Genomic DNA, 23,665 nt, shown 5'->3' on the forward strand with positions numbered 1-23,665 from the left:
TCATTTGCAGTTTCTTACGTGTGTTTGCAGGTCTTGTGAGGGTGAAATAAAAAAGGAGTGCTCCGTCTTTCATGGAAAAGAAGTTTACTTCCTCTTTCTCCCCGCGCTGCATTTCTTAAAGAGACAGGCGCACACTTGACGTCAGGGCTGTGTTTGGTTCCCATGCCTGAGTGTGCTCTGTATTATTTATTGTTTGAGGATAGATTTCTGTTTCAGCGCGCTACATTTCTGCCTGATTGATTTCCTGCTTCACCGCATTCCCCCTCTTATCTTTCTCCAAACTGGAACCCATCGTGTGTGTGTGTGTGTGTGTGTGTGTACTTGTGTGTATTTGTTTCTGTTTAGCCAGCCAGTCAGTGAGTGTGCTGGTGTGTAAGGTGGGCACCGTGGAGATAATGTTACTGGGCTGCCGAGGTGTGTGTGAAGAAGAGATAAGACGTTTGATGGTGACTGAGGCTGCTCGGTCATTAATCAGAGTTTAGTCGCTGCTCGTCCTGAGAAACTGGTACAGCTTCAGGATGTGGAGACAGAGAGGACTGAAATCTTCTTTCTCTTTTTGTAATGCACCTTTTTGATTGTTTTAAAAAGGATCATAAGACCATAGACAGAAGAAAATTAGAGAAAAGACTGAACTTGAATTCACAATGAGGAGCTCCAGAGAGACACCTCTTCCTCCTCTCTGCAGGCTTCCATCCTTTTCTTTGTCCTTTCATTCAGATATTCTCCTTATACAGCATTCTTTGGGCTCTTCTAGCAAATATGGAAACTATATTCCCATTTCCAGGCTGGGCGCCGCCCTGTTGGCTATGGCTGCCTTTTGCAGCAGCTCTCTCTTCTTTGTCCGTTTCTTGGAATTTTTCATCTCTTTTTCGTAATCTTTGTATTTGGAGAGGATCCTTACTCTGTGTGGCTCATTTGTTGGTCATGAACACCAAACTTTTTGTGGCTTCAGTGATATTTTTACTACTTTTTCTCCTGTGTTTGTCTGAAGATCCTACGTGTAACCATGGCCACATTGTTTACATGTGAACTCAGCTGTCAGCAGCCTGTAGCATGTCAATGCTAACTGGTGTAAGGCCTGATGTCTTCCCACAGGATGAAGAGAAAGAGGTGAGGACGATGTGGTGGTTCTCAGGTGTGAGCTAAGAAGTGACGACATGGACCTGTCCTTCCATCCATTGTTATTGGGAACGTAAGATCTATCTCCAATAAGATGGATGAGCTAGCTGTGCTAACCCAGCAACGGAGGGAATACCAGAGGGCAGAGTAGCATCATGCTATTCACAGACATGGCTAACGGAGCTAACATCAGACACCACATTAAAAGAGCTTCACCTGCTGTGAGCAGACAGGATCTAGGAGACAGAGATGGAGCATGACTGAAGAAGCTCAGTCCTGGACCCTGTGGAGGTGGAGACTGGCTGAACTGGAGAATAATGGACAAGCTGTCATCATCTATTTTCTTATGGACCTTTTTTGCACTTTCTATACACTTTCTATACACTTTCTTACTTTTGTTTTCTTGTTTGCTGCTGTGACTTCAGTTTTGTTGTGCTTGTTACAATGACAATAAAGTTCTGTTCTATTCTATTCTATTCTATTCTATTCTATTCTATTCTAGTCACTCTTACCCCTTCACTTTGGCCCTATGTTTTGCAGGCCATGGGGAAGGGGTGACAACTAAGTGACAACTAAGTGGCAACCTCTGGTCTAAGAATACGAGACAATGCTAAGGTGCAAAAGTCTGTTGTTTCTGGTGTGTCCGTTTGAGGCTGGCTCCAGAAGTATTAGAAGTCACATACACAATGTGAGGGCCTTCCCACCAGCAGGGTATGCATTCACCAATGCACCAAATGACTGGTTCAACTGTACTTGGGTGGAGATCTCCCTAGAGGGGCTCCTGGACAAGACAGTTATAGCGCCAACTGTAGGCCTGGCATGCTTACTACAGCGTTTTCAGTCCCTCAGCATTCCCACGTAAACGCAGAGTTTTTTCACAGTGTTTTAGCATTTGGATGAATGTTGTCATGTTAATGGGGCCTTAGTCTCTGCTCCTCATCCCATGGGTGGCGTCTTGGTTTTAAGTGAAGGCCCCAGTTTTGTCTTCATTTCAAGGGCTGTGTGACCCTTCCCCTCAATCTTAAGGAGAATTGGGACACTTCACTAGAGGTGCACGCGCAAAACCAAGGGCTAAGGGGTAAAAAGGGGTAGATCTAGGAATAGCTCTTATGGGTGGCATAAAAAAAATCAATGTGATAATGATTTAATTGTGATGTTTACTTTAAAAATCTTCTTTTTTTTAAAATTTAAGTCCTTCATTTTAGTCTTTGTTTTTGAGCTGGATTGAGAAAAGCTTGATGTCAGATCCCCTGATTAAATCTTAAAAATGAACACGTATGTGATGTGCTTTTTTGGGAAAATATGGCTCCTAAAATCTGTAGACATCATTACCATCATTCATCCTTTTCACATGGTCTGGTTATGAAAAAGTGAACTAAAACTCGCAATAAATATCGAAATATCGAAGAATCGCAATTTAAATTGAACTTTAAAAATCAAAAAAGAATCGAATTAGGAGCTTCTCTTTCACTCACTTAAACATTTTACAAACACATTAAGACATTACATCGTAGAAATGCCCCAAAAAGTCTGCTCTGTTTTGATAGATGTTTGACAAAAACCAGCTCCATCGTAATCCCTGGAATGTTTGCAGTGACTCTGCACCACTTTGGTTCATTTCTGTACACATTAATCTGCTTGTTATTCCCTTTCATCAATGTGTAGAGTGAAGTTTCATGAGTCTGCAGCGTACAACTCGCTCCACATTTTGTGGCCTAATTTTGCTCCACTTTGATGTCAGCAGTTTCCTTCTCAGTCAGTCTGAGCTTCACTCACACATTTGCTCTTCTGAGAGCAGATTACTGGCAGTGTCCGGTCACCACCATGTGTAGAAAAGGCGGTTTAAGGTTGTGTGAATTTCTCCTCATGGGGGAAAAAGCTTTAGTCCAGATCCGGCTGTGGCAGTGGACAGAATATGAGAGTCTTCCATGTAAGCCTTTATGTTCGGATGAAACGCAGACACGGGGATAATGTCGCTTGAATCAGAACAGTTCCACTCCTCTTTCCTCTAAATTCTCCAAAATTTCCTCATTTTCCCTCCTTTCTTCACATTGTCCTTTTCTGACCCAAATCCTCCTGCATCTACCCTCAACATCTTACTCCCCCTCTGTGTTTGCAGTGCCTCTGTCCTGCTCTGAGGGATTCACTGAGTTGGGATACTACAACGGCACCGTGTCTCAGACAGACTCTGGCGCCCCCTGTCTGAAGTGGACAGAGTTTCCGGACTATGTGATGCAGTACCCGGGCCGAGGTCTGGGCGACCACAGCTTCTGCAGGAACCCGGACAGAGAATCAAACCCTTGGTGCTTCTTCAGACAAAACTCTGGAGCCATTGGATGGGCGTACTGCGACTGTCACCAGGGTGAGGGTTATTCTTTCCTCAAAAATATGAAGCAAAGTTTCATAGATTTAAACATTTGTACCATCATTACAGCCTGATGAAATCAAACCTCACCTGCCCCTCAGGTGTTTCTTAAAACCAAATAATCACTCTCTGCTTTTGACCAAGAAAAATGTTCTCCATTAGGGGGCGATGTGGACAAAATATGTCAGGATGTTTTTATGGCAGGATCAGGATTCTATCAACATTTTAAGCCCTAAATGTTTATTGTCCTGCGTTATTAATTATTTGAATGCACTGTTTCATAATAATACAATGACTTAGCTTCTGTAGTTGTCATGTAGGGGAGAACGGGGTTAGTTGTCACATGGATTGGTTGTCACACTCATGATATCTCACCACTAGAGGGCGCTGTCTCTCAGTTGGAGTTGGAAAATGAGAGGGCTACACATTTCAAGCCAACACCTTAAGCTACAGTTAAATGTAGGGATGATTATTGAAAGATGTTTTGATGATAAGAAATTCCTGTCTTTTCCTCCTGACGCCACAACTGTCTCAGCTCAGATATCAACGTGTCCTGCTTGATTCCAATCCACTTGTGCCGACAAACTCTGCCAGAATTCTGGGTGTCGTGGTTGATGATCAGCTGACCTTTTAAGGTTCATGTGGCCTCAATTGCTCGATCTTGTCGATGTGCGTTCTATAACGCTAGAAGGATCAGACCCTACCTGACACAACAGGCCACGCAGCTTCAGGTACAGGCCCTTGTGATATCAGGCATCGACTACTGCAATTCCCTCCTAGCAGGCCTCCCTGCATGCACATTTAAACCTCAGCAGATTACCCAGAATGCAGCAGCATGTCTGGTCTTTAACCAGCCCAAAACAGCACGTCACCCCGCTGTTAATCTCTCTTCACTGGCTTCCAGTGGCAGCTCCAGTCAAATTCAAAGCCCTTCTTCTGGCCTAAAAAATATTGACAAGAACGGCTCCAGCCTACCTGGGGTCCCTCATCCAAGTCTACACTTCTCCTCGCTCACTACGCTCTGCTTGTGAAAGACACCTGGTGCTCCCAGCCCAGCTTTGCTCCGAATCTCTAGCCAGACTCTTCTCCTCTGTTGTTCCCGAATGGTGGAATGAATTACCTAACTCTGTACAATCAGAGTTCCTTTCTACCTTAAGAGATGTCTGAAGACTCATCTGTTCAGCGAACACTTTAGCACTTAATCTGACCCTTCTCTTTGTCCTCGATGGTAGAATAGGTCAGAAGGTCTCAGACCCAGCTCTTAGTCAGTGTTTAGCTCTGATCATTGAATGTTGTTAAAGGTTGAAGTATATTGTCGCAGCAATTATTTTTGGTTTGTTGGCTAGATTATTCCACATTATTATTAACTAGGTTTTTCCTTCTGTCTAAATTCTTGCTTGTGTTGTGTGTTGCTTTGGACGAAAGTGTCTGCTAAATGAAACTGTAGATCTTTAAAACTGTAGAGAAATTCAAACCAGAGGTGACAACTGACCCCATTCTCCCCTATTTGAAGTCAAGTAAAAGTTGAGCTCTGATCACAAAAGCTTTTCACAAGAGGACCCGAGGCTTGGACTTCAGTCATAATAAGTTAATCTTCCTCTGTTTGTCATTTAATGAGTCCTCCAGAGAGACCGGTCCAGAGCTGGACCTCGGGATCTTTATGTAATGGGTTTGAAACAAACAGAAACACTTTCCTTGTTTTTATCTAATCTTAGCATCTGTCCTGCGAGACTGCTCAACATCACTCTGCTGCCTCTTAAATATTACCAAATGAAATATGAAAAAAATGCTGGTTGGACCAAATGTCCAACCAGTAGACTCTGCTTTTTTTTTCAACAAACAGAAGCTGAAAAGGTTGGAAGAGTTTACAAAGTGAGCAGAAAAGATGTTTTATTATCTCAAAGAGTGTTTAGCATTTATGCAAAATACATCATTTAAAGGCACAGTAACCAGGAACCTTTATGCTGTGAGGCCACAGTGCTAATAGCCGTGCAGCCCAGAATTTATCAGAGGTCAGGTGAATTATTCGGCCCTGCCTTCCTCACCCTACTCCCCCCACTCAGCACTAAAGTTTGAGGGAATATTTGTCTTTTGGTTCAAAAACACACTTTACATGAGCTTTGATATTTATAAAAGTCTTACAGAACAAACGGATGACACAGAAACTTCAGTCTGCTGTCTCATTGTGGCCTTCAGGTGCAGCTCGTCTGGTCGGCAGCTCGTCCTCTGGCAGCGGACGCGTTGAGGTCTACCTGAACGGCCAGTGGGGCGCAGTGTGTGACTCTCACTGGTCGGACCGAGATGCCAGTGTGATCTGCAGGCAGCTGGGCCTGGGGTAAGAATCACACACACTCACACACACTCACACACACTCTCTTACACACACACACAGCTCCTCATCAGTCTGACGTCCTCTCATCTCACTCTCTGTGTTCAGGGACATCGGCACGGCCCTGCAGCACTCTCAGTTCGGCTCCGGCTCGGGCCTCTTTCACTACGAGCGATTGGGTTGCCGTGGTGATGAGAACAGTCTGAGCAAGTGCCGGAGCAGGACGTTCGTCACAGGTGACTGTAGCCATGGAAACGAAGCAGCAGTGGTGTGTGCGGCACCAGAAGGTCAGTGTGACTTCTACAGTGTCATTAATGTTTCCTGTCTTCACCTGAGATTTAGAGATTGTTCTCCTCCTCTGTCCTCCATCCTCTGATGCTGTTTCCTTTAATTCCCCTGTTTTAACAAAGTTTAAATGATAGAAAAAACACAGTCAGAGCTCAGATTCTGCCTCTCCTCTCAGGAAGTGGCCCTCCACTGCGATTGGTTGCTGGAGAGGAGGACTTTGAAGGTCGGGTGGAGGTGTATCATGCAGGCAGGTGGGGCTCCATCTGTGACGACCAATGGGACGACAGAGATGCTGAAGTGGTGTGCAGACAGCTCGGCTTTGGGTACGTATGTCAGATCTGATTCACGCTTTAACATCAGGTTAACTGTGCTTAAACTGATCCCACATCAGGAGCCTTTGACTCCAGAGTGAACCCATGAAATCTCTGACCTGTGCAGGATCCTCTGCTGTAAAAATGATTTACTTTGTGAAGGATTATGCTTCATGAAGCTTTGAGTGTTCACGTCTGATTCATGGTTTTAAGGTTTTACATACAGCAAAACAGCGACATCTGGAGGCTGTAAATGTTAAAGCAGCACTCAAGGAAAGGAACCAATTAAATTAGCCTGACTTTGGCAAAATATGTACAGCGATTTTACTGATCTTTAAACTTTGTTTTGAGGTACAACACTTAATATGCATGATATGATTATAAAAACAAAAGCTGTGTTTGTCGAACTTTCTATTTGATTTTGTTTTATATTTATTTTTTCACTTTTTTATTTTTTTCTGGATTTTAAAAAATTAACCTTATTTTTCTTTTCTTTAACTCAAATTTATTGTCATTTAACTTTAATTTTAACTTTTCTTTTTTTATTTCTTAACTTTTCTTTAATTTCCTTTTATACTTTTTTTAAAAACTTTTTGGTTTTACATGTTTGACTTCCAGTTTACTTTAACTTTTTTAAATTTTATTTTGCACCATTTTTTCTCTGTCACCTTTCTTATCTTTGTATTTGACTCTATTTTATTTCACGTCTTTGATTTTTTTCAAATTTCTTTTACAATATTTCTTCTATTTTTACTTTTTGTATTTTCCTTTACTTCATTTTCTATTGTTTTACATTTTTTGAGTTTATTGTATTTTATTGTTTGCTTGAAAGAATTATTTTCTTTTACTTTTTTCATCTTAAATTTCTGTTACTTTATGTATTTTCTTTGTTTTCTTTTTAGTAATTCTTTGTTTTCTTGACATGGAGGGCTGAATCTGTTGCCTGCATCAGTCTTTACATTAATGTAACAGCTCTCTAACACTGTGCAGATGGAGGTTAATTATCTCCTCTCGTTAGCGTTAACTGTTCCATAAAAATCCATTTTAAATGACAAGAAACACGAGCACAACAGATGCTGATTGGTGTCATGTTTGCTCACGTTCGTTTTGCTTTCTGAATGCTGAGTTTTTCAGCTCCTACATGTTGTGGATGTTTCCACATGACGCCTGTGTCCTCTCAGAGGGATTTGTGTGATCTGGTCTTAGTTTTATGTTGGTGGGGTGAACCAGATGAACTTCATGGTGATGTTTCAGCTCCAGCTGCCGTTGTTGTTGTAGTCCTCCTCTCCAGGAGCTCCTGTGTGAACAACCACCAGTGATGTGGAAGAGTTCAGTGTCAACACTCTGGATCAGAGCTCAGAGGTGTCGTCAGGATCAAAGTGTCCTCCGCCCGGGAAACACCTCACAGATCTGAGTCGATAACGTTTGACTCTGCCGGGGTTTCCTCCTGCTGCAGAGGTGTAACAGCGTTAAAGTGTCAAACAGTGATGAAGGTGTAACTATGAAGAGAGAAAACTTCTCCCCTGTTCGACACGAGTGTACATTTCATCTCCTCAAACGCTGTGGGACGTCTCTTCGTCTGTGTTTGTGCCTTTGAATAATAGATGCTCTGACGCTGAGGCACAGATTCCCACACAGCTGCTCACAGGAGCTGATGTGCCGTGGTTCTTACCGGCACAATCAGATGAAAATGATTTCTTTCCCTCCCTGGCTGCTTTTTCCTGCAGTATGTGTGACAGGCATTTACACATTTTAGTGTAACACACTCCTGAAAGCTGTGGCTCAGATATGAGCTTTTAAGGGTGGATGAAAACAACAGAGTCATGATACCTAAAGTGACTTATTTAAATGTTACATCGTTCACAGAAAAGAAAGAAAGAAGATACACACTGAGAAATTAACCCTGACAGAATTCAAATACTTCAACTGGCTGTGAACTGGTGTTTCTGTAACTGTGTGTACGAGGGGATTAGAGGATCAGAACCATGACACATTTTGAGGGAAGTAAGGCTTAAAAAAAGGAAATTCTGTCACTGTTTTTTAAAACCTTGGATTTAAAGTTAAAATTGAGCGGAGAAAAAATTCTGAATATTAACTTTAACCTCAGAGTTCAAGGGCCACGTTACACAAAAAGTTAATTCTCTACAAGAATAAAGTAATAAGGAACAAGCATCCCACGATGTACAAGGAAAGTCATAAGTTAAAGATAATTCTCATAAATGTAGGAGAATAGAGTCATCAAATCAAATTCTACAACTAGGCTATCAGGAGAAAAATGAGGACTGTGGAGCATCTTGTGAAGTTACACTTTAGTATAAGTTTCACAAAAAAAATGAATTATTTCATCTTTTGCCATGTCAGCATTATTATAATAAGTATAAATAAACTTATAGGGTCAGTTATTTAAAGGTAATCCAATCAGATTTTGGTTATCAATTGGATTGAATTCTGAAAATGGGTTGTTCAAAAGGATTTGAAAATTGGATTTGATCCCGTAATCCAATCCTAGTTTTAATCTGTATCAAACCTTCATTTTGTGTTGTTCAGAACTTTTCAGTAGGATTTGGATCACTTTGAACCAAAAAAATTGGATTATCCTGATCCCAACAGGGGGTAGGATTTCAAAGTGCATTTCAGGAAATAAATATATTAAAACTTTAAAATTGTTAAATAATACAACATATGTAGAATTTGGTGTCAAACTTTTATTTGTATTTTGCACTTGACTTGTTTAACCATTGCAATGATAAAGTAGATGAAGTTCGCTTGGCTACCAATGAAGCCTTTCGGTATAACTAAGTGAAAACATAAAGAAAGTGAAAAAGCAGAAGCACAGATACTCCTGGCAGAGGAACAAATCAAGCTGAGCAAACTGCAGCAAACCAGAGAAAAACTTCAGACACACCTTCTAAAAGCAGAGCTTAAAAATGTTGGACTCTCCTTCACAGAAGAACAACCCTGAACATTTTTTTGTTTCGCTAACTAGAAATTTAGCCTCGTTTTTAACATTTCAAACATTTTCAAAAATATCCATTTTTTATTTTTTTCATTTGTATTCACTTGTTGTGGCTCAGATAAGGGGTCATGAAAGAAGTTTTAAAAAAGTAGATCTTCATGTTGTTTTTGTTTCTTCTCAAAATAAAAAAAACACCTACAATCCTGGATAGCAAGAAATGGGATTTCCAAATCCGGATCATTTTGATCCAGATTGAATTCTTTGAACAACTGGCCCATAATGACGTCATGATGATGTTTGTGCTCCACAATCCTCATTTGTGTACAGGTGCTCTCCTGTAATTTTTACTTTCTTGAATGTGGCCCAAATCCTCTGTCATACAGTTCTACAATTTTTTTTCAAATTTTCCTCAGAATGTTAACTTTTTTTCACAATTCTAAAAGAAAAAAATAATCAAAATTAAAAGTTTCTTTTCCTTCAGAGATTTCTGAGAAAAAAATAGAATCCTGAGTTTTTGTTGAAAGTTTGATTTATTTCAAACATCTGAGAAAAAAATAAGTTGATTACACTTTTATAAAATTTTCTGACAAAAAAAAAAAAAATCTAATTTTTTTGTCAGAAAATTTGCTTTTTCCAGAATTCTGTTGGAAGGTCAGAAGTGGACTTAAATCCTAGAATTTTGTCTTTTTCTGATTTTCAGTAAAGGTTTTAACTCAGATTTTTTAACATAATTTTTTGAGTGAAAATTAACCTCTTTAATAGAAATTTGTTCACAACACCCCCCTTCTTCTTCTTTCTCTTCTTTTTATTCGATCATTCTCTGATTCTGATCCAAGGCTGTACGCTGAAATAATTATCACAAAGAGGTTAGAAAGGCTTTAGTTTTCCTGCTCTGTGTTTCTCTGAGCTATGAGATGAATTCAGACTGAATGCAGCTACAGAGACGCACGGAGCCAAACTTCTATTCAACACGTTTAAAAGCTTCTTGTAGCATTTTATCATCAATAAATCATCTCCTCATAAATGTTAGATCTGTGTGGGAGCTCCTCATTCATTATTTGTAGGATTGGATTATTTTAGAGACTCGCTTTATTTTCAGAGTTTTCTCCTTTTTGCTCAGCGAACACGTGTAGGATTGTTATCCACCCACACAGGTTAGAGGCCTACGGTTTAACATTCTGTGTTTGTTTTTGTGTGTGTATGTGTGTTGTAGGGGTGTGGCGAAGGCCTGGTCCTGGGCTCACTTCGGTCAGGGTTCAGGTCCGATCCTCCTGGATGCTGTGAAGTGTTCTGGAAACGAGCTCTTTCTGGATCAGTGTCCTCACGGCGACTGGGAGCAGCACAACTGTGACCACATGGAGGACGCCGGGGTCTCCTGCAGCCCGTATACAGGTACAGATACACACACTCTCAAACACACCAGTAGGCCTGTGGCAGTTATTTATAGCCCTGAACATCAATAAATCATTGCAGCATGAAGCAGCAGCTTCCTCTGTGTGACATTTATGAGCTGAGAAACAACAGGAAGCAGCAGCAGACGTTCGTCAGCCCCAGATTAATAATGAAGATCAGAGTTTGACTTTAACATTCATGTGGATGAAAAATGTAGCATCTATAAATTCTTGTTGTGGTCGTGTAAAACATTTCTGTCTTTAATCACAGTTGAATAATGAACGTTTTCAGACGGCGTGGTGCGTCTGGTTGGAGGAGACAGTCCCTGGGAGGGCCGAGTTGAAGTTTTCCACAACGGGGACTGGGGGACGGTGTGTGACGACCGCTGGACGCAGCAGCACGCAGAGGTGGTCTGCAGACAGCTGGGCTACAGGTGGGTAACTGACCGGACTCTGAGCAGCGAGTGGCATAAAACCTCCAAACCTTCACTCCTCTCTCTGTCTGTCTCTCCTTCAGGGGGCACGCCGAGGTGGTTTCAGACGGCGTGTTTGGCGAGGGCGTCGGTCTGATTCTGCTGGACGACGTCCACTGTGAGGGATCTGAGACGTCACTGCTGGACTGCCAACACGGGATCTGGGGAAGGACAGACTGCTCCCACAGCGAGGACGTCGGCGTTCGATGCAGAGGACGAACCAGCCAAGAGACCAACGAGGTGCCGGCTATCGCTCCTGCTACAGGTGAGAGAAAAGAGACGTTGTGTATCTGAGTGTGTATCTGTGTGTGTTTGTGTGTGTATCTGTGTGTCTGGGTTGTAAATGTTGCGTGTCGACAGCAGACAGGATAAATCGTGTTCTCTGTCTCATCGCTCCGGAGCTGCCGAGCCTCCTGCAGACATTCAGCTCATTAGAATGAGAAAAGAGTCTGAATACGGCAGCCTGCAGGTGACATTTCACTCTGTCAGAAACACACACACACACACACACACACACACACACACACACACACACACACACACACACACACACACACACACTGTGGAGGCTTCAGATGCTCAGACATGAATCTAAATGAGAGCTGTGTGTTTTCTTTGCCGTCAGGTCCTCTGGTGCGTCTGGTGGGTGGCAGCAGCAGGAAGGAGGGCCGGGTGGAGGTCTATCTCCATGGGGACTGGGGGAGTATCTGCGATTCGGGCTGGAACGACCTGAACGCGGTGGTGGTTTGCAGACAGCTGGGACACAGGTCAGTGATCAGAGGTAAGACAAAGAGAGTTCAAAAAGAGGAATAGCTGTAAGGACTGATGTTTCCGTCCTCAGTGGTGGAGCTGTGGCAGCAGCAGGGTTCGGACAGGGGAAAGGACCCATCCACCTGGACCAGGTGAGGTGCACGGGGAAGGAGGAGTTCCTGGGAGAGTGTCCTTCTCTGGGTCAGAGCATCCAGGGCTGCAGACGGAGGGAAGACGCAGGAGTGAGGTGTGACGTGTCTAAGAGGAGGAAGACGGCTGAGCAGGTCCGGCCTCAGGAGCAGAGCTGTGGGCTGAGGAAGGTCGACGAGGAGGAGAGTGAGAAGAGGAGGAGCCAAGGAGAGGAGAACATGCTGAGGTAGGAGACAGGGACATCAAAAACCGTTTTTTGTGACTGAATCCAAACATCAGAAACCAGGAGTCACGTCTTCTCTCCTCCAGGACCACGTGGCCCTGGCAGGTGTCCGTGTGGCTTCACTCTCATCAAGAAAACAATGGCGGTCCTCTCTGCAGCGGCACCCTGATCAGCCCCTGCTGGGCTCTGACGTCTGCCACCTGTGTCAGCAGGTAAATCTCACACCCACTCACTCTGCGCACACGCTGAGTCAGCTTCAGGTCAATCCTCTGATCATTCCCATCCTTCTTGCAGGTTTGGCAGCGATCCGTCTCGGTACGTGCTGCGTATCGGGGCGTCAGATCACACCGTGACCCCAGAGCAGCTGGTGGTTCACAGGAAGTTCAAAGGTCAGAGTGGGGGACACGATCTGGCTTTACTGAAGCTTCCTAAAACCAAGGGTCACTGTTTGACCTTTGACCCCAACACCAACGCAGCGTGCCTTCCTGCTGCAGACATGGCGTCAGGAGGAAGTCCTCCTTCTTCTTGCGTTGTGATGGTAACTGCTGGACTGACAGGACCAGGTGAGTGTTTCTGTCCTCAGTGAGTTTTGTCCTTTATCAGTCAGATAGATGTTTTTCATTCCAGGGATTACAGCTCTATATCGCTACGATGGATATCCATCAATTTCAGAATTGTTACATTTTTTGTCAGTGTCAGTCAGACAAAAAGAATGGAGCTGACTGCTGTTTTTAATCAGTATTTCTCTAAATTCAGTTACTCAAGTGTAGTTTAGCATCTGTGAGGCATTTCAATGTAGGCTACAGCCAGACTTTCATCTGCTTTGTGAAGTCCGCTCTGGGTAGGAGGCTTTTATTGTGGCACCTAGCATCAGAGTGAACTGGCGTTCTGTAACATGACAGATTTTTTTTTAATACTTGATTTTCATTATTTTACAACAATTATACAACAGACATCTTAAGACAGACAGGGGTCATCGTGAGTAAGTTAAGGTTTGTTTTTTCCCTATGACATCATACCATACTGTAAAAGAAGGAAGCAAGAGCTAAATATCAAAAATCATACATATATATGTATATACATACCCATACTCACGCACATTTGCACATGCGTTGGTACATGTATCATACACATACTCAAATAAACACATGTACACACATGATCACATTCATATAGCTTAAATGAGAAAAGCGAAACACATGCATAAGTACAAACAAAAAGGAGAGTATAGGGGTTTTGCCATGCGATGGTGCAAATTTCCAAGAATGATTTTAAAATGCTCAAGGGATCCTGTCAGTAAAGTGATTTACATGGTGGGGAGAAAGATAGTTGTTTGCTACAATGAAAGGCGAGAAACAAAACTCACTGTGCAAACAGAGATAACAGATGATACAACACGTTACCAACACAGAGCACCACGTGACATGAAACAGCTTGAAACTAGAGCATTTGACAACACAACTCTTACATGGCATAGTGCCTTAACAAGCTAGCTCTAGTTTACTTTTTTACTTCAAACGTCTGACTGGGTCAAATGTGTGCCCTAAAAATTCTGCCTTGGTAATGTTACATGATATCCAGGTACAGTTCAGTGAATATGATTAACTCCAATGACAATAAAATGAAGAACACATTGATGCATTTTAAACATATACACAATTAATATTCTGTGAAAGGTAAATTTTTTCATTTGTACCTCCGTACTAAACTTTGATGTGATTCTACTCCGACTTCAGCAACTGGTTTGAGGACAGGTCTGTGTTATTTCTGCTTTTGGTGATAACAGAGGAGAATTTTTTTCTTCCTCTGGGGAGGAAGAAAAAAAGAAGAATGAATAAATAAATAGATAAATAAATAAATGAAATAAAATTTAATAATATAAAATAAAATAAATTAAAATACAAATAAACAGAAAGACATGTCAATTTAATTACTAAAATAGAAAACATTGTTTTATATGTTGATGTGTTATATGTTTTCAATCAATGTTTTTTGGCTTTAATTCCTGTGATTTTTTTGTGACTAAAAATGTGAACATTTTTTAATATTTATCTTAGGCAAAAATTAGAAATACCAAAATTACACTCAGGCCTACTACATCCAAAGATTTCAACCTACTACATTGAAATCTGTGGATGTTATGCTTCAGTCAGTTGAAGTTCAGTTTAACCTCTATCTACTGCCACCTTGTGGTCATTTTTGAAACTGTCCGATTCTTTGGTTAATGATAAGATATGCCCTAAGTGACTGAGCCTCAGCTGCACTCTGTGGTAACTTTTTGTGAACCTAATAAATAATGAACGTACTGTAGCACTATAAATGAAGCAGATGTGTTGTTGGCTGCAGACCTGCTGGGCCTGTGTGTCAGAGATCGACGACACAAGCTGATCAAACGTCTTCTCTTTTTCATTTGGTGTAATAATCTCTTTTGTTGTCCCTCTCAGACTCCGTCCTGGCCTCCTGGGTCCCCCTCATGTCCTCGTGGCAGTGTAAGAAGCGCTATGGCGACAGCTTCTCCAGCCACGGCACGCTGTGCGCTGGCAGTCCTCCTGACACCAGCCTCCTCCATGGCGACAGTTGTCAGGGTAACTCTGGCGGTGGCCTGGTGTGTCAGGAGGAGTCGGGCCGCTGGGTCCTCACTGGTGTGGTCGCCGGGGGTAACGGCTGCTCCGCCCCCTCCTCTCCTGCTCTCTACACCCGCGTGAGCCGCTTCAGGAGCTGGATCGACGAAGTCATCGGCATACGGGCGCGTCCTGAAGAGCCGCATGCGCACACACGAGATGAAACGACAGCGTTGGACAATGACTTAACACACACACAAGACGAGCTCAAACACACACAAGATGCACAGGAAACAAATGAAATCAACGATATCAAACACACTCATCACTCACACTCTAACCACCATGGTAACACACACATTAAAAGCACACACACTCACACAAACACACACATTCAGGTCTGAGTGAGGCCGCTGACCATCTGTGCCATGTGACCGCCTGAGACAGAAGATGAGTTAGAGACGTAAACTTTGAAGAAGCTCAAACTAAAAATCTGTGAAGCCTGAAATCAGTGTAGTGTGTGTGTGTGTGTGTGTGTGTGTGTGTGTGTGTGTGTGTGTGTGTGTGTGTGTGTGTGTGTGTGTGTGTGTGTGTGTGAGAGAGCCTGAAGGTTTAGTCTGAGCTGCTCGCAGACTTTGAATCAAACTCAGCATGGCATGAATCCAAACGACCACAAATATCTGAGAGTTTTCTGAGACGGTCACGAGAGAATCTATGCTAAACACACCGGTTCATGTGCGTCTTCTGTGTGAGCCGTTTAGGAACAAAACTCCACAAACTAACCGCCCAATCACCGGGAATAAAGGGGATTATTGTGCATCATTATCATCCCTCTGATGTTATTAATCCAGATTAACTCTGTGATCCATGTCCTAACTTTAGTTTTTATAAAAACCCAGTGTCGCTTTTTTCAAACAGGGCTTCAGGCTGTTGTCGTTAACCTTTACTGTTCAAAGTGCTGTTCAGACTGAGCTGTTTAACAAAAAACAAAGCTGAGATTTGACATGTTTTACTGCTTTAACCTAAAATTATCATGTACACTTCACACTGCTGCTGATCATTTTTCATTAACCATGACTATAAATAATCTGAACACCTGAGACAAGCAAGAAACAGGAAGTGCAACTTAAGGATTTAAAAGAAGAAGAAAAAAACACCTTGTGTCTTAAAAGATGTTCAATTAAATCATGTTTGGTAACTAACAGATGAGTATTAACCCTGGCATACATCTGTCAGTCTGTCATCAAATCTTTTATTTTTTTTTTTACTTTTGTTCAACTTTAGTGTTGATTAGTAACACTGAATAATCACAATTATCATAATTAACCCTTTATTAACAACTTGTTTAAGCACCAGAGTGAAAAAAAATACCCTAAATTGTTTCTCTTCTATTAAAAAAGAAAAAACTTTTTTTAAATTTATCACAACAGACTGACATATGTTGATTACTTGCTACAGTTCTGATTTTGTAAATATTATTTTTTTAAGCAATTTAAAGGTGATATTAAAAAAACACAACTTTGACCTAAGGGTGGCCAAAAATGGGCAAAAACTACATAAAGTGTTAAAATTCATATAAAAAAATTCTTCCACTTTCTGAAAATCCTTATGATAAACTCAAAATATTCAACTTTTTAACTTTCTATGTGCAGTTTTTTTTCCCCACAGATTTATTTAATATGACAAAAATTCAATAAAGTGGTGACTTTTTGCTATCATTTTTTGGCCTAAATTTGACCTTTGTTGGTTGAGTTTACATGCTAAATCGAGCTGAAACTAAAACTAAAAAAGTTAAAAGACAAAAAGGACCAGGGATTCCTGACTAACCCAACTAAAGATCAATACTTAATAGTAAAAGTTAAGGTTAACGCCACAGCCCTGCTGGCTGAATAGGACCTACAGGTGGCGCCAAAATCACCAAACAGAAAGTTCCTCACAGGAGCTTGAAATTTTTAACGCCTTCTTTTGTCGATACGAAACAACAAATCTGTGAACGGCGAATATTTTCCACACACAATAACCCATAGGGTGTTCAAAAAAAGGTTCAGTTACAATAATAATGGTTTTTATAGGTAAAGTTGTTCTTCTTCTCCAGTTTGTAGAATCTAAAGTTTTCAGTGACTTGGATTTTAGTCTGTATAAACGTGTCAGTGGTTAGCTGCCGTAGTCTTCTTTTTTTCCAGGAAGCTGTGGTTTCCATTGATTTTCCTGCAACATGAGAAACAAATTACACACTCTCCATCAAAAGAAGCTCCAAACATGCACAACATGCACATTTATACTTCAGTTAAACTGCATTATCTCACACTGTGATGTTTGTCGACACAACATAAGCAACTTCAAGAGTCTGCTTATTGATTTCTCATCCTAAATGGAAATAGAAATGAAGAAGAAGAAGTGTCTGCCTGGAAAACGACCACAGAGACACAAACACGCCTGATTTGGTCAGCAGTAATGTGAAGTGTACATGGTTTGTTGTATCAAGGAGCTAAAACTTGCTAAAACAGCGGTATGGTCCTTTTAATTGTACAGAATTCTTCTTAAAAGCCATCGGACGCTTACTGTTGGGTCGTTGAATCTCTTTTTGTACTGATTTCAGCAGATGGCTTCAGGTAGATAGGTAGGTAGATAAACAGATAGATAGAAGCTAGATAGAAAGCTCTGCAGACTTTAGCTCGTTCGTGTTCTGCTTCATTCTTGACTGGATTAGATAGACTAACTCCTAAATGTTGTCTGTTCTGTTGTATTCTGAGCAGATGTGTGATCCAACCACAAGAGGGCGACGTTGCTCTATTTTCACAGGGCATCCCGTCCCTGATGGTTCTTTTTATACTGTTGCTAATAAGTGTTGGGACTTGTGCTTTGACGTACTGTGAACCATTGTGTCGTGACGCATCCTGTAACCTGCACCTGCTGATCCTCCAACATCTTGAATCTCGTTGTTATAATCCTGTACATAATCTCAATCCTGTGACCTCCTCCTTTCCTCTAAGATTTGGTGTTTGAACATGCAGATCCTGTAGGTTAATGTAAATATGATTAATGTGTGTCAGTAGCTGGACGGTGAGGGCGCAGACTGGAGAGTCTAAGCCGGCTGCTGCTCCTCGGTGTAATGTGCTGAATCATGGTGGAGTATTAAAATGTAAACCTGGTGAGAACAAGTCTTCACTGCTGCTGTGGCCTCTCTTTTCTCTCCTTCAGTCATTATTTCACTTATTTTTATACTTCCTTTTCCGTTAGGTTAGCACTATTTTACATTAAAGGAGCATTTCCAGTAGATAAATTCCCACCCTCAGAAATCATCCATTTCTTCATTAGCTTGAAAAGAAATAAAAGGTTGCTTACAAAATGCTAATTGCCTCTAAATAAAGAGTAAATCTGCTTAGCGTCTGCTCTCAGTCACACATGAGCCTTGTTAATCTTTTCTTTTGTTTGGATGACTTTCCCCCTGATGAAAGGGGAACAGTGCAGACCAGCGCTGCTCTTTCTGATTCTGCTGGAAACGCAGAGAAACTGAACTACAATGAGCATAAATGAGCTAGATTTGAGGGCATGGCAGGATTTTGAAAACCAGACTAAGAAAGGCCTTCACTTTAGGGGTACAAATGATGGGATGTTAACCTTTAAAACCCAAAGTTTAAGATTAAAGAAACAGTCTTTCAAACCTGTTGTCAGGGATGATGTATAGTGAAGGAGTGGTCCAGCAGGGTGAGAGGGAGCCTAAAGTGAAGAGGTCCTGCTCTCCCATTTGGGTTATACACAGGTGTAAACTTTGTGACATCATGCATTGGTGGTCAGATGTCAATTATCAGCAGTCACCAGACTGAAAGTGCTGAATCACCCCTACCTTTGGATGCTGATATGAGGTGAAGAGGAGGAGCTGAGGTGGGCATTAGGCATCCTAGCTAACACCTACAATGTTCCAGCCTCAGTCAGTCCACTATCTAACAGTCATTGTTATCCATTCAACCATTAACAGAAGAGTTGACCATGCAGACACAAGGAGGAAGAGCTCAGCCAGAGCAGCCCGCGCAGTACAGACTATGAGGGACTCTGAGAGAATCCAAGTGGAGCCAGGTGACAATTTTTTTCTTTCTTTCAAAAGTCTCATTTCTACTTGGCTCTCCCTCCTAAGAGAGGTAACTATTCAGAAAAAAAATCTGTTAAATGTTACGTAAAACCCTGTTTTTTTTCCATCTTATAACTAATGAGAGAGAAACTTTTCCGAAAAAAAAGAGAAGTGGAATACAATGCAGCCCAGTGATAACTTCATATCACCACAGCATACGGGTGTCAGACACATTTCTACGTGGTGAATACATTTTTTTAAAGTTTGACCACAGTTTATCTGGAATGACTGGGGAGACAGAGTCTTTCACCTATACTGCAGCCAGCCACCAGAGGGAGACGTGTTTGACCTCACATCAATGTAAGCAAGATGAGGTCCATGTTTTTATGGTCTATGATGATGATTACTCTAGTATTTACTCTCAGAAGTATTTGGCGCTGCAGAAGTTTGTAATTCTCGCTGCATTAATGACAAAAAGTAAACAGCTTAAACATGCTCTACAACCATCAACCACAGTAATATCACAATACAACCAGGGCCTGGTGAAAACAGTTGATGAAATACATTTTTTAGATGTGAGAACTGTCACAGGAACTAGTCAGTATTTTTTTTTTTAATAATGACTTAACTGTGGTTTCACCCGTGGGACATTTTTAAGCAAATTTTTTTTCTTAACAGGGATATTCCCATTGTAATATAACATATTTTTTTTATTATTTTGTTTTTTTTTTTCCAATCAGGAAGTCCTCATGTGTTACATGGTCATGTCCTACTAGTCATCTTCCAAGCAGAGCTAACGTAACCTCCCTCTTCATTTTATTGATAGACTCACAAGTTTGAATAGACCACTGCAGAATAACTGCTGACTGTGGGTTGGAATGAACATTAGCACAAACAGCTTAGCTCCTGTGTTAGCCTTTAGCTTGGGCCCTATCACTCTCCTGTTTATCTTTCTTCTGTTTTTCTGTCTTTTTTCTGTCTGACAGTTAGGCTCCAGTGTCCACCATCACTACAAAATTAACCACAGAAATAGTTTGTTTCACTTCTAAACTTTGTCAGCCGGTATGGTGTTGTCATAGAGACCTAGACTTGCTGTAAATCAATCTGGCCCCGCTCGACCCAACTGGGTAGCTAAGAAATAGCATTTCAAAATAATCCATATTGGCGCTGGTAATCTTATTTTAAAGTGTGGATCATGATCAGGCATATATCCAGAAGGGAGACTTTTACAAGATCACTCAGAAACTCCTCACAGCTCCTTTAAAGTAGATTTAGAAATGTTTAATCGCACATTGTTTTTGTGTTTTAATAATTGTTTTTTATTCTGTCCTTTTTACTTTATTTGGGGCTTGTTAGGCAGCCCCTTTTTTTAACATACCACAGATGAAAAACCAGCCTCTGCCTCCTCACAGAGCCTTCAACACAGCTGTGTTATAGATAATGTTATGAATATGTCCCTATCACCTTCACAGTCAGTGACGACCTCAGAAAAGGCAGCAACACACAAACTACTTCATGAAGAGGCTGCTAGAAACTGAGCTGTTTCCATACCAAGTCAAACAACAAAAAGCAAGAGAAGAAAAAATGACTGTGAATGTCTGAAAATCTTTTCTAAATCTCTCAAATGGAGAAAGAGGACTCCAGCTTTAAGACCTCATCAAGGTCAAGAGTAATTTGGATTCAGGAGGCTCGTTCTGGGTCAGCTTTTCTCCTAATTTTATTGACATGAAGAGCCGGGGAGGTCACGGAGAGCTAACAAGACACATTCCCTCCAGAGTTTTTCCCTCTCTGTGTCTTTGAGAAAGTGGGAGCGAGTGTCTGAGTTAACCAACTGCTGAGCTCTCCTCATTAATCACACAGAAAGCAGAGGAACCGGGGGGAGCTGTCCTACATCCCAGGGACACACACACATACACATACACACACACACACACACACACACACACACACACACACACACACACACACACACACACACACACACACACACACACGGACACACACATGGACCCATTCCTTAAAATAACTGGGACCAACATAAATAACACCAAAACCCTTTTTAAATAAGGCTGCAGCATTACTCAACACTTCACAGAGAAAGAGACAGACAGGACGATTCATGAGCTGCTGAACGGACGGCACTGATTGTTTCATCCTCTGTGTGTGTGTGTGTGTGTGTGTGTGTGTGTGTGTGTGTGTGTGTGTGTGTGTGTGTGTGTGTGTGTGTGTGTGTTAATGGCCTGGTGGCAATGCAGCGTTATGCAGGACTTAATCTGACTTTATGTGATGACAGACGAGTATGGAGGGCAAATATTATGCCAGCTGGTGTTCAGAGCACGGAGCCAACCACAGACACATGGTCCAGTTTCAGCGTGGACTAACAGCCAGTTCTTTAATGCTCCATGTCACCTGAGATAATCTGGTTTCCTCTTCCTAAAGTTGGACAGCAGATATTCAGCATGACTAATCAATGTTGCAGCATTACATAATCATAATGGTGTGAAGCTTTCTCTCCATTAGCTCCAAATTTGGTGATTTTTAAAGGTTGTGAGTGTAAAAGGAATGCTGGGTAAATCCAGGCTGGGGAGGTCAAAAAGAGGTGCAGTGATCAGAGCTACAAAACAAGGAAATAAAGAAGAAAAAAAAAGAGGTAGGTATGAAGCACCAGTGTGAGAGACAATCAGAGCAGAAATCAGGGAGCTACAAAGCAGACAGAGGAGAAAAAAAAACGCTCTGGCAGGTTGATTGGGCGAAAGATGGATGGAAGAAATTTGAGCGACTGGATGCTGAGGAAAAAAAAAAGAGGCTGCACGACAGACCTGACAGCCTTTACACCAGACTTTTTAAATAAGTAAGTAGTAATGATGGATCTAAAAAAGCCTGATTATGACGACATATTGTTAGCTTCAGATGGAGCAGAGTCACCTCAGTATGAGCTGATCAGACAAGATTTAGTTGACGATTCCCAACAATATATCTTAGAGTGTTCTCAGTGTTTTTTGGTGTAACGAACAAGAAAAACTGTGCTAAACCTTCTAGTAATGACTTATGAATTGTAGAGTTTAAAGCTCCTGTGTTGATTTCTCTTTGTGTTGATTTTTGCGCCCTCTGTGGACAGCAAGGATGGGAGGAAATATTCTTCCCAAATAAGTATCTGAATTTTTTTGTAGTTTGATTTTGATTTTTTTTTGTTCAAAAATCCATTTCTCCCAAATTCTTTCATTTTAGTCTTTGTTCATAAACTGAATTGGAAAAAAATATCATTGTTTATTCTCCAGCAGCGGGTGAAATGTTTTTCTTTAGCTATCAAATAATGTGATGTCAGATGTTCCCAATGAGGCTTTAAAGCTACAGGGAAGATTTATGACTGTTCATTAAAACAGCATTGATGAAAACAACACTTACCAAGAAAATAAAAAAAAAGGTTGTTGCAAATTTAAATTTAGGGTGCATATAAAAATTGAAACTCAATTTAAAAAACAAAACAAAAGAGGAAGTGCTTTTGTGAGCAAATTGTTCTGTAAATTATCAAAGCAGGCGCTAACTTGACAATAATTATACTTGATTTAAACAAAGAAATTAGAAAATATCAAGCCCTGTGTCAACAGGGGTCACCCAAAACAGCACAAGATAAAATTTCCTCATGGTAACTTTACAAACCAAATTTGAGCCCCATATGTAACGATGACCAAAATGTGACTATGATCGAAAATGTAATGAAAACAAAAGTTATAAAACCCAAAATGTGATGACTGGTTGATCATGTAAAAAAAGTGCTGAGGTCAAAAATGGAATAAAAAATTGTAAAATAAAACAAAAAAAAAAAAAAACATTGAAACAAAATGTAATAACTGATCCAGAATTTAATACAAAAATTGTCATAAAACTCCAAATGTTTTTGAAAAAGGATATTAAACCCAAACTCTAATAACTAACCTGAAATGTAACACAGCTGTTCCCAAAACATTATCACTTTTTGCCTAGTTACATTTTGAGCAAGTCATCATGTTTAGAAAAAAAAATCATTAGTAATTCATTTAATTACATTTCAGGGTGTTGTTACAAACAATCCACTCTGACCACATTTTGGAAAAAAAATTTGGACAAAGAGTAAACAGGACACGAAGAGATGGTGACAAACCCCAGAGGCAGAATGAACGAGTCAAAAGAGACCAACCAGTGCTGAAATAGTATTTTTATTAAATACTTTCAAGATCCAAGTTTGAAGAATAACAAAGCTATGATGTAGACCAACTAACACTCAGACAAACACTTGATAGTCGTCAATTCATGGTTGTATTTCATTGTACATCATGATCATGCAAAAAAACTCCAGCATCCATGAGAAGGCTGGGGGAGAAAGCGCAGCCCAATAGTATATCATTACAACGCAGGGAAAACGCTAACATCGAGGGCCTCATACCAAGCTACGGCTCCTGAATCCTTTTTTTAAAAATTTTGCGTTTTTTTTATTTTTTAAATATTTTTCATGTCACCTATTCAACATTCTGGATGGAGAAATTCTTATTTCAAAAGATGCAAATATCATATATTAACACTAGCTCCATCCTTATTCAGGTAGGTACATGGTAGAAATGCGTAACTGAAACATGCATATAACTAGGTCTCCCGCTCCGGTTCAACAGTGGAGGTCACGACAACCTGCACGCCTACTCCAAC

General features: G+C 41.0%; 1 protein-coding gene across 1 annotated transcript in view; it reads left to right on the top strand.

Moving 5' to 3' along the window:
* LOC141785133 (neurotrypsin-like) overlaps nt 1–18,082 on the top strand; it is a 42,004-nt gene extending 23,922 nt beyond the window's left edge. Inside the window, exons 6-17 of the mRNA XM_074663286.1 lie at nt 3,239–3,481; nt 5,681–5,819; nt 5,922–6,100; nt 6,277–6,424; nt 10,582–10,760; nt 11,052–11,193; nt 11,277–11,497; nt 11,858–11,999; nt 12,074–12,358; nt 12,442–12,567; nt 12,650–12,918; nt 14,800–18,082. Of these exons, the coding sequence (XP_074519387.1) occupies nt 3,239–3,481; nt 5,681–5,819; nt 5,922–6,100; nt 6,277–6,424; nt 10,582–10,760; nt 11,052–11,193; nt 11,277–11,497; nt 11,858–11,999; nt 12,074–12,358; nt 12,442–12,567; nt 12,650–12,918; nt 14,800–15,320 (2,594 nt within the window). The 3' untranslated portion in view covers nt 15,321–18,082. The remainder of the gene's footprint in view (nt 1–3,238; nt 3,482–5,680; nt 5,820–5,921; nt 6,101–6,276; nt 6,425–10,581; nt 10,761–11,051; nt 11,194–11,276; nt 11,498–11,857; nt 12,000–12,073; nt 12,359–12,441; nt 12,568–12,649; nt 12,919–14,799) is intronic.
* The last annotated feature ends 5,583 nt before the right edge of the window (nt 18,083–23,665 follow it).

The sequence above is a fragment of the Halichoeres trimaculatus genome, unplaced genomic scaffold (assembly GCF_033239565.1).
Source record: "Halichoeres trimaculatus isolate MK-OKI-2021-1 unplaced genomic scaffold, fHalTri1.1 fHalTri1_scaffold_23, whole genome shotgun sequence".
Lineage (NCBI taxonomy): Eukaryota > Metazoa > Chordata > Actinopteri > Labriformes > Labridae > Halichoeres > Halichoeres trimaculatus.